The sequence below is a fragment of the Melitaea cinxia genome, chromosome 18, assembly GCF_905220565.1.
Source record: "Melitaea cinxia chromosome 18, ilMelCinx1.1, whole genome shotgun sequence".
NCBI lineage: Eukaryota > Metazoa > Arthropoda > Insecta > Lepidoptera > Nymphalidae > Melitaea > Melitaea cinxia.
The window spans coordinates 6,965,821-6,977,680 of record NC_059411.1 but is presented as its reverse complement, the minus strand read 5'-3'; the positions used below and the strand labels follow the sequence as shown (position 1 = coordinate 6,977,680).

The 11,860-nt window shown below is 32.2% G+C and overlaps 1 protein-coding gene across 1 annotated transcript; it reads right to left on the bottom strand.

The window, feature by feature from the left end:
* Positions 1-200: 200 nt before the first annotated feature.
* On the bottom strand, positions 201-4,105 carry LOC123662493. The gene is made up of 6 exons (XM_045597336.1): positions 4,079-4,105; positions 3,817-3,890; positions 3,341-3,626; positions 1,562-1,810; positions 797-866; positions 201-565 (listed from the first exon to the last, which is right to left on the bottom strand). The coding sequence occupies exons 1-6, from the start codon at positions 4,103-4,105 to the stop codon at positions 264-266; spliced, it is 1,008 nt and encodes a 335-aa protein (XP_045453292.1). The 3' UTR covers positions 201-263.
* Between the last annotated feature and the right edge of the window lie 7,755 nt (positions 4,106-11,860).

Sequence of the window (11,860 nt, the reverse complement as noted above, 5' to 3'; positions counted from 1 at the left end):
TGGTCAAACGCAAGCCTATCATTGTATAAAAATAAAAAATAAACTAATACTGTTGTCAAGTTGCCCTGGGGATTTTTTTCATATTAACTAACTTTGATGTTTATATTTATTATACTAAAAGTAAATTAGTCAAACTTAAGCGACAACTAGAGAATCAGACAGAATTTGTTCGGACCAAATATGAGAAATAAAAATAAAATAAAATAATGAATACAAATATATTTCTTTTTATGAAACACGTGAAAACGTGAATCTTGGCTTTCTTATTGAAGTCCTAATACGGCTCTGGCTTCAAGTAAAAGAACTTCAACGTCAATTCCATTTTCCTTAAGGGTCGCAACTTCATTTAGGAACGTTTCATTTTCCCAGAGAGCGTTGTATATCTCGTTCCATTCGTCGCTGTAGAAGCTCTCCATAGCTAGTCTGAATGCCTCATCTTCTGCCACTTTCTCATCATACAGAGCAACCAGTTTTTCATTGGGGAATATAGCGATACTGTCTTGCATAAATGCGGTAAAATCACGGCCACTGACCGACTGGCGTAGACTTCTCCTTGCAACACCATCTGAAATTTTTTGTATCATTCTTTTATCTTTCTTGACATATTATATAAGGTCCTGTAAATTATACCTTAGAAAACGATTTTTAGAATTATCATAAATATGAAAGATAAAGATTGCTGTCTATATTCCTGTGATAAGGTTTTTTTTTCGCTAAAGGCTAAAGTTGAGGGTTTCAACAACATCTTTAATCGTTTTACAGATAAATTGCAAACCTAAGTAATTCTGAAACTTACCAACGAAAGTGTTGACAGTATCAATAAAGAATTGAATGTCAATCTCATGACCTTCCAAGAACTCTACCACCTGAAAATAAAAAATCATCAGCATTACATTGTATATAAGTTCTATAAACGATTATCTAGTTCTCCTCTTCCCTCTTCTCGCTCAATTTTATCACGCGATTTTAATCTTATATAAGTATTATTTCGACCATTTATTACATATAATCTATACCTCTTGTTTATTTTATAGATATTTTAGTGTGTAGCTATAATTAGGTTACAAAATCTTCCAACGTTTACGTAGTAAATGATTGTAAAACTTTATTAAAATTATACACAATTAATACGGATTTTTAGAGAGTATTCCACAATAACATAATGTGTTTATCTCGTACTAAATATTTAAACCTTTAAAATGATAAACAAAACAATGTTAATCTATTTTTATCAGTTCAGTACTCAAATTAGTACAAATTAGTACACTACCTATTTTGAGCATATTATAGACATTTAAATTGCCTACTATAGTGCCCCGACCTTAAAGAATATTGATAGAAATACTAATCAGTTTCTTAAAAAAACTAACATCTACATGCAAAGTGTCTTTTTCTCTTATTATGTTTCTTAAACGTAAATTACACGTTATATGGTCATTAAAAACTGCCAAATTTAAAAGAATTTACTTCTATATATATATTCTATTTTTCCTTAGCAATTAGAACGAAATTCGAACTCGAAATTTTTTTACGTATATATTTAAAAGATAACTCTACTTACGGCTTTAAATTCTGGTAAATCTTCCATTTCATATACCAAGTTTCTGAAATTAGGAGTAACGAGGTAGTTAAGTGAAACTAGGAATTCGTCGAACTGCAAGTACTGTTCCATTAATTCGTTAAGTTCTTGACCAACTTCTTCCACGATGACATCGGTGAAGTCTTCAAAATGTTCGTGGAACAGCTTCCTTGGTTGAGGAGCTGCGTAGCTGAGGGCTACCAGAGCGAGGAAAGTAATTGCGAACTTCATGTTGGTTTATTCTTCACTGTAGATCAACTCTTAAAGTAGATCTTATATATTAAGAGCATATCACCAGGAGATATGTTATCAATAGATGGTATGAGTGACGTTAGATTAAGTTTTTTAACACTTACCGCGTGACCTCATGATAATCAAAAGTTTAAAATATTATTGAACTAACTTAAATTAGTATTAAATAAAATAACTATCATTATGTAACAACGGTCATTTACTGGAAGTAGTCGCGATAATAGCAAGAGACCTGATCGTCAGATGTTGGTTCCATTGGAAAGAGGGGGGAGGGGCAAATTCGTGAGATGCGACCTACGTCGACATACTAACTCAGTCCCATGCCAGGGAAACAGACTAAATGGTACAAAAATTCGTCACTAACTCCAAATTATATCTTGGTGCCGTTTGTGATATAATCTTTTGTTTGGAATTTTCAGTAAAAAGCAGTGCAAAAAGTTTTTAAATTAGTTTGAACTCAAGTTCACTTCTAATTTCTTCTACTGGTGATAAGAGCGCTAGTAGATTTTTCAGTCAAAGAGTCAGTATTGTGATTCCACAGGGACATGGCGCCAGCATTTATGGCACCATTTCACGCGGACGTAGTTTATAACGTCATCAGTAAATAATTACTTCGTGAGAACAGTGACGGTTACGTGACGTCAGTAAGACAAAATACCGTCATTTATTATTATTCATTTGGTTGATTAAATAGTTGATTCAACCTGCAACATCCCACTTTTGGACATAAGTCTCTTTCTGTATGTAGGAGAAGGGTCGGAACTTAATCCACCATGCAGCTTTACCGCCGGTTACTTGAGTAACAATCGCTGTGAGGTGACTAAGATAACAACCGGAGCCGACAGCCTCACGGGCTCTCTGTGGCAGGGTGGGGAGACCCACAAGGACAGACTTCCAAGCTGGAAACAATTATTTATCCAAATAAAAATATCCATCCTGAGGAAATCGAAACTGTGACCGCCGGTGTTTATGCCTACACGGTACTGTCATGGCACGACACCACTCACCTTTCCATAAGATAAATTGAACATTAGTTATATCCGTTAAATTAGTTCTGAATTTTTTTCGATGCATATAATTTATAAATATGTTTAATAGTATAATGACACTATTTTTTAAAGAGAAGGTCTTACTTTGACTGTATTTTTTATGTCTACTTTTGATGATTCTTTGCATATTCGAAAATTGGTCCTTGTCGTGCATTACTAATTAAATTTAAGTGAGATCTGACGAGCAATTTTTGAGTTATCCCTAATCATATGTATTTAATGGAATTCAACAACGTAAATGATTTTCTCATTTTTAACTTATGAATGTAAATTAAAATCGGTTTCATTTTGGTAGCGAACAAATACAATGATGTTTCCTTCAGAAGAAAAGAAATTATATATGTATCTAGTCATCTAAGCCATCTGGCTTTAATGTGAGTAGGATTTGTGGTATAATTGAAACAATAACTACTAGGTCTCTTATTTCATTTAATTTAACTCCTATAATTGCTTGACATACAAATAACATCAATGCAACGTCGATTCCGTTTTCCTTTAGGCTTGAAACTTCGTTCAGGAAAGCGTTATTCTGCCAGATAGCGATGTATATCTCATTCCATTCCACGGAAAAGAAGCTTTCCATTGCGTACTGGAATCCCTCATCTTCAGCTAGTTTCTTTTCGTACAAAGCAGTCATTTTCTCTTTGGGGAATAATTCCATACGATCTCGAATAAAGGCTGATGGATCGCGGCCACTTAACTGCTTTAGAGGATTACGTAGAATTCTTCTTTGAACTCTATCTAAAAATTAAACACCTTCCTTTTGCTTTTCATAACGTTCGTGATTTCATAAGTGTTAGATAAGATAAGTTTTTCAGAGTCATATCTTCGATTCGTGACAAACGCTTATATTTTATTTATATTGTTTCATAGGTTTGTTGTTTAAATAGCTTTAGAAAAAAACCCTATATAATTATTATTATTTCGGTATCTCACTTGCCGAGAAAGTCATTAATAGATTCTATGAAATATTCGATGTCGACGTCATAGCTCTCCAAAAAGCTTACAACCTGAAATTAGTTACATTTCATAGAACGCTTCAGTTTAACTAAAATATTTTATAAGCGTTTTTGTAATACACTAATCTTAAGTAACTTTAATAAAATATAATATCGTATTTTTTTCGTGTAATTTTTAATTTTTATGTAATATTTGTCCGATAAAATCAAGGATCAGATTATTAAACTAGAGGAAATACCGCTTTAAACTCTGGTAAATCTTCCATCCCATATATTAAATCTCAAAAGTTTCTAGTAACAATTAATAGAAGCCTGGAACTCTTCCAATGCCAAATATTGGAACGAATATATCTGGTTTATCTCGTCACCAACTTCCTCCATGATAAGGTTACCGAAATCCTCAAAATGTTCGTGGAACAGCGTCCTTGGTTGAGGAGCTGAAGAATTCAAGATTTCCAAAGCGAGAACTATAAATTGCACCTTCATCTTGAATTTTTTTTTTTTTTGTCAGTGAATTGAAAGAATGTATCTCACATGATAGGTACATGTTCATCACGCGCAGATACGATATCAGATTTACGAGTGATGTGACATATTGTTTGTGCATTATTTTGAAGACTTAAAATACAAAATACTGTCCCAAAAATAATGTTTTATGATAAGATATTTAGGCAGTATAGGTTTGTAAAGAAATGTTATTTGAACGTTAATTACTAAAATAATTGTGTTTGCTCGCAAACGAAAAAAAAACCGACTTCAATTACATCGACGAGTAACACAACGTAGATCGACGAAAAAATAGTCAAGTAACTACGCGTTATCAAGGATTACTCAAAAAGTAGTTATCAGATCTCAATAAAATTTGTATGTGACCACGTGACACACATCAGCTTTCGATTAAATTAAAAATTATCAAAATCGGTACACCCAATAAAAAGTTATTGCGGATTTTCAAGAGTTTCCCTCGATTTCTCTGGGATCCTATCATCAGATCCTGGTTTCCTCATCATGGTACCAAACTAGGGTTATCCCCTTTCCAACAAAAAAAGAATTATCAAAATCGGTACACCCAGTAAAAAGTTATTGCGGATTTTCAAGAATTTCCATCAATTTCTCTGGGATCCCATCATCAGATCCTGGTTTCCTTATCATGGTACTAAACTTGGGATATCTCCTTTCCAACAAAAAAAGAATTATCAAAATCGGTACATCCAGTAGAAAGTTATGTGGTATAATACAACGTAGGTCGACGAAAAAAGCGTCAAGTAAAAACGCATTATTAGATATAGCTCGAAAAGTAGTTGTTAGATCTCAAATAAATTTAAATGGGACCAATTGGCACACACCACCTTTCGATTAAAAGAAAATTTGTCGAAATCGCTCCACCCAGTCAAAAGTTCTGATGTAACATACATAAAAATAATTGTGTTTGCTCGCAAACGAAAAAAAAACCGACTTCAATTACATCGACAAGCAATACAACGTAGATCGACGAAAAAATAGTCAAGCAACTACGCGTTATCAAAGATTACTCAAAAAGTAGGTATCAGATATCAATAAAATTTATATGTGACCACATGATAAACATCAGCTTTCGATTAAATTAAAAATTATCAAAATCGGGACACCCAGTAAAAAGTTATTGCGGATTTTCGAGAGTTTCCCTCGATTTATCTGGGATCCCATCATCAGATCCTGGTTTCCTTATCATGGTACTAAACTAGAGATATCCCCTTTCTAACAAAAAAAGAATTATCTAAATCGGTATATCCAGTAGAAAGTTATGCGGTATAATACAATGTAGGTCGACGAAAAAAGCGTCAAGTAAAAACGCATTATTAGATATAACTCGAAAAGTAGTTGTTAGATCTCAAATAAATTTAAATTTTAATTAAAAACACACACCACCTTTCGATTAAAACAAAATTTGTCGAAATCGGTCTACGCAGTCAAAAGTTCTGATGTAACATACATAAAAAAAAAAAAAAAATACAGTCGAATTGAGAACCTCCTCCTTTTTTGGAAGTCGGTTAAAAAAAATACAGTCGAATTGAGAACCTCCTCCTTTTTTGGAAGTCGGTTAAAAAAATTAAAAAAACATGTTAATCACAGACCATATAAATTCGATTTTCTAAAGTGGTTTGTCGTAGATATTTAACAAAAAAAAAAAACTAGTCGATCCTATGTGTAAGGTACCACTAATTAAGTTTTTTGTTAAAATTGATCTAAATCATTGAAAATATATGTATCTTCAATAGGATATGTAGTGTTGAATTTTAATTTAATTATCATTTCTAGGGTCGTTCCTGGATTCTGATTGCACAAGTTTTAAAAATTTACACACTAGTCTATTTCCAGCTTTGGATAGCCATAAGCTGATGATAAAGACGAGAACTGGTTAAAAGAAAGCTTTGTTGCGTTTTTAAATTAATCAAATTAAACTTCTTTTCTTTATCAATGTCACAGTCAAGCAGAGCTCACAATATATATGTATATAAGGTAATGTATTTTTAGTGAAAAGTTAATGTTATAATTAATAGTTATGTCATATAAAATTACTCCCGCTAGAACCAATTACGGGAAGAAAATTATTTCTTGTGGGTGCTAAGCTACATAATATGTATTTAACAGGTTATCAAGAGACATTTAAAAGCCACACCTATAGCTATGGCAAGTTTTAAACGACGCGTCTGATTTTATTCCATAAACAGCATAGTGCAATAAATATGCATAAATTATAAAAGAGCTATTATTAAATAAAATAAGATGTGTCTAAAAAATGAAATAAATAACAAATAAAAATATATAAAAAGAAATTGTTAACAGACCGCATTAAATATGCCGCATATACAGTTTGTTGATCGTCGATCGAGGAGTATTTTTTTTACATCTACCGCCTTTGATATAAAATTTTGTAACACTGTATGCTTACATTTTAACTTTAGTTTGTAACTTTCTCGTGTAAGGAATTTCTGTAATTATTTATGAGAAATAAAATTCTTTAATTATAAATATAACATAAAATTATAATTTCATCCTTATTACGCCAGTTTAATCTTCTTCTTCAGGTTAAAATGGCTTTCATAGTGCCAAATGGGTACAGATGATTTAAAGTTTAATCACTGTATTTACATCCTGAGAAATAAAACAAACAATAAACATGTATGTATAATCTTTATGAGGTATATACCTATTCGTTTATTTTGTTATTACGATCACCTACTTGCACACTCATTCAACCTAAATTTTTGTCCAGTCAGGTGTGGAACTGTCAAAACTGTCCAGCTACTGAGGAAATGTCTTCTAATTGCTACCCAAGTAACATATATGAAATTCAGCTTTTATACTATAACTTAAATTAAATTATAAAAGTTTGGGGGTGTCTAGCTAGCGATTTCCACTATTCAATGGTCTGGCAATGTTTGGCGTGATTTTTAATATTACTTCTCAGAAAAAATTTAAAACAAAATCGCTTTATGACGAAAGTTAGTTGGCACTTGAGCATGAGTTTATCTTCATATTTGGTCATTGCTTCTACCTGTGTTGGGAGCATACGCTGAGAAACTTTTAGCCTTTATAAAATGGCGAAAGTCTGGCTCTCACGAGCTCTTCGGCGTATGAGACATTATAATCAATTGCTAAATCGAAACTGTATTTTTTATTTTCTCAGTCTATTTATATAAGTGAAACATGATATGTCTGCTCTGCGAGCTAAAACACTAATTTTTATTTAAAAATAATATATCCCCTTGGAAGAGAAGAGAAGTCACAGGTAGCATAATAATCGGGAATGCAAACAATAATCAATAGAATATTTTATTTTTACTAGCAACAAATTACTTGTCAAAAAATAAGCATAATAATGTTACCCTCCGTTCAAAAAAAAACGGTAAGAAGTAAATAAATTAGTGCCATTATTAGATAAATTCAAAATTCTGAATTTACAACTAGGATTATTTATTTAAGCAAAATGTGTGATAAACAAGAAATCGATGAATCAGCCGCGTTATCAGATCGTACGAGTGACGGAGAATTTTTTATCGATGATTATTCACACCTAAGATTATCATATTACCTACACAGAGATGAAAATGAATCAAATATAGATTTTTATAGTAATTCAAGTAATTCCAATTTGAGTCAAGATTTTTTAGACACTGAAGAAAATAAAAGGAAAATTGACGAAGAAAGACGTCGGCTTCGTGAATATTATGTCTCGCAAATCCCCGATCTGCCACACCCATCATGCACTGTGGCATCTATTATAGCATCTGCATCGAGAAGAATGAACTCACGTAACGCTAACTTCATATATGAGAATAAAATTGTGCAAGGCGCGAAGCGACAAGATGAAAAAGATTTCAATCCGAACCGTAGGTCTACACTGAAACCTAACTCAAATGTCAAAACGCATCCTTAAATTCTTATCATTATTTTTTTTATGAATATATTAATTTTAAAAGTTGTTTTCTTGTAACAAATAAATGATTATAAATTGAATGTTGTGTTTAACTAAAAATAAATTATGTACCTATATGTGTAAAGATATCAGTTAAATTCAAAATTAAAAATATATATATATATACTGCTAATAGTTTTATTTAAATTTATTTCAATTGTAAAGAAAGGTTAAATGATACAAATTTAAAACAGAGTTCTTTTAAATGTTATAAATAAAAAATCTATTAATCCCCTAATGTAGATAGCGGTGTTTATTTTACGTGTCTAACTTGTTTATTCAGTTAGTTAAAAATCTTTATTTTTGCTAATTTTGGTTACGTAATGGTAAGTACTCGCAGTTTAGAGACGTGTCCAGAACAATCTGTCTAAAAGTTTTAAGATAAACAACTCTTTTAGACGATAAATTGATAATGATAAGATATAGTATAAGGAAATTCAACAGAAGATTTGATCAATTTTTTTTTAAATAAGCTATTATAATATAACCCTGGAACTGAACTATAATTCCTCATCCAATCCAACAAATATTATAATTGGTGAACATTAGACAGATCTTTTGACCAAACCTAGCTTTCACATAGAATCCATAAAGAAACAGGATGGAGTTGATTTACTCCTGACACGACTATGTGACGCTTATACAAAAGGTAATACCTAAGTAGTAGGTATGTATCGTATTTCATCAATATAGATTTTTATGTCAGTTTTCTAGAAACAACGGTCACAGCACTGGTTTTTGGCTGTTGCGCTGGCGGTTGCGGATTCGTTCCTCGCACGTGGTCTGGATGTCTGTGCAGTCCCTGTGGGTCTCCCTACAGTGCCTTTGAGACCACGTTAAGCCGTCGGTCCCAGTTGTTATCATGTACACTTGATAGCGATCGTTACTCATAGTAGGGAATATATCCACCAAACCGCATTGGAGCAGCGTGGTGGATTAAGCCCTGATCCTTCTCCTAAAAGGGGAAAGAGGCCTATGCACAGCAGAGAGATATTACGGGCTGAAGCGAGCCTGTGAGCTATAAACATAATGTACTTAATATTTTTTGTGACTCCTTATAGAATACTTGAAAGTATTTCATATTAGTAAAAAAAATGTATTTATAAACGAAAAATTAAAAATGTTATCCTAAAAAACTATTAAATGGTTTGGGACACTTGAGAATATTTCACAACATCTATAAAATTGTATTGTGTAACTTCACATTGCATCAGAAAAAGAGGCGGTGAGACAAAACGTATAATTACTATAGCTAGTGATTTCCTCTGGGTCCGTAGCACTGCGAAGCGTAGAACATAGCTCCTATCTTGGTCGCTTTTAAAAAAAATAATTATTAATTTCTGAACTTAAACTGAGTCGCGAGCTAAAATATATTCTGTGCTTTAGCTAAGCCATACAAATGGCCTGCACACCAAAATGGAGGAAATTCTCTTACTTTGTTTTGTAGTTTAAAGCGGTGCTCTTGAAATAACTTAGATGATAAATAATATTTAAAGAATGTCTTTCAAATTCCTATCCTTTATGAGCTATATTATAAATGTGAAAGTTTGTGAGGCTGTTCGAATTTTGTATGTTTGTTACGCTTTCACGCTAAAACTATTGAATAGGTTGTCAAGAGCTTACTCTTGGTACGTAGATAGCTGGATGTCTAGAATAACTCATAAGCTACTTTTTATCTCAGTCTTCCAACGGGATCGTAAATTACGCGGATGAACCCGCGATGTGCAACTAATATTTAATAAAAAGTAGAATAATTTTTTTCTCATCCTAAATAATGTCATTTTTCATTTAATGTTATTAACTTACACGTCCTTCTCCTCCATGGGGAAAAAGGCCTATGCCCAGCAGTAGGATATTACAGGCTGAAGCGTAACTTACAGGTATGGAACAGGCATTATTGTAACAAATGCTTAAAAAATACTCAAAATAACTAAACTTATGTTCCTTAATGTGATGCCAATATATGTTACGATAATTTAGCTCTTCGTCTTAGTTTATTTAAGGTGAACTTTTAACAATCATGAAAAACGTTCAGTAATTCTGAAATTTCCTCCACAGGGAACAATATTTTTAGATCCTAAGTTAAAGTGAACTGTCAAACAAGTAGCCTCAGAGAAAAGTTCGAAACGGCGGCAAAGTTTCTAAACGTGTCTTCATTTCTGATTGTAGGAACTTTCTATCTAATTATTTATTACAACTACCTTAAGGTTACCTAAATTAAAATTTTATGTATGTAATAATCAAAATGTAATATTGACTTCACACGTTGCTTGTTATTCACATAATTTATAATACTGACATTTTAATTAATGAAATATATTTTGTTACAATGTCAAATCAAAAAATCAAAAAAGTCAATCAAATCTTTATAACGAAACCCAGTAAATTATTATAGTAAAATAAAAATAGTTGTTCAGATTAAAGAATTATAACGTTAAACTTAAATTTTTTTATACAAAGTTTAAAAAAAAGTGAGGTTGCAATAAAAAGCAACCTTATGGCGTTATTTAAAAAAGTTACATAATAGTACAGGGAAAGTCCGACCGGGATTAGGCTTCCCTGTTTTACATAATAAGAAGGCGGCTTTAAAAAAAGATCCCCGTGATATTAGCATATAGATTGTGTGCGTGAAGACAACGCAATCAATCAAGTGTTCGCATAAACATGCTACCTATTCTGTCTATTTTACCTTGAAGATACATTCGACTAAATGGGCCTTGTGGTTTCGCCTGAATTTAATTTCAAAATTTGAAAGACTGGTCAGATAGTTATGTAGTAAGTAATTGTAGAACCTCTCGACCACAAATTACAGATAATACATTTAAACAAACAAATTCTAGTATTTTATTATTATTGTTATTATTATTACATTTTTAATATACAACGAGAACGTAAGCGTTACCGTAGCTCATAGACGCCTGCAACACCAGAAGCATCGCAAGCGCCTTGCGCAATCTTAATCTCATCAGGAGCTCGGTCACCTTACTCACCGCAGAATCCCAACACTGCTTCAGAACAACACTATTTTCCCTAGTTCTGCTGCATCAGATTTTACCAAAATAATAGCTTATTTTTTTAAAAGAATAATTTAATTGTCATATGGAACAACCGTACGTATACGTACCTACACCGTCAAATTAGACTAAAAAGTTTTTTCTTAAATATTCTCGTAGGTTATTTATTCAAAACAATAAGTTTCTTGAATTTTGCAAAGATTAAACGAGTTATCCTTAATGACTTTCGACGTCCAGAGTGTTTTAAGATTGACACGTGTGTATATTTTCATTATTGTCACAAACGTTGAAGTTTTGCAATTATCAATTGTGCTACGGAAAATTAACTAAACCAAGATATACATAAATACTAACAGAAACTCATTATTAGATGAAGGGACCGAAGTAGCTAGAAATGAGCTAAAAAAGATAGTTTTAAACAAACAAACTCTTACACCTGGCACTAATGTAAATATCTTTTTTTAACTAATGTAAATTTCGCTTGTTCCAACCTGTTCCTTTAAAAATGTACACAGCGAATCTTATGAAGCAGCGCTATATCGATGCAG

Coding starts and splice junctions, on each gene's coding strand:
- LOC123662493 (XM_045597336.1), bottom strand. CDS start 4,105: ATGGAAGATTTACCAGAGTTTAAAGCG. Junction 1,811..3,340: donor ACGTTGCATTGATGTTATTT/GTATGTCAAGCA, acceptor GAATAAACCAAC/ATGAAGTTCGCAATTACTTT. Junction 867..1,561: donor ATTTACCAGAATTTAAAGCC/GTAAGTAGAGTT, acceptor TTTTATTTTCAG/GTGGTAGAGTTCTTGGAAGG.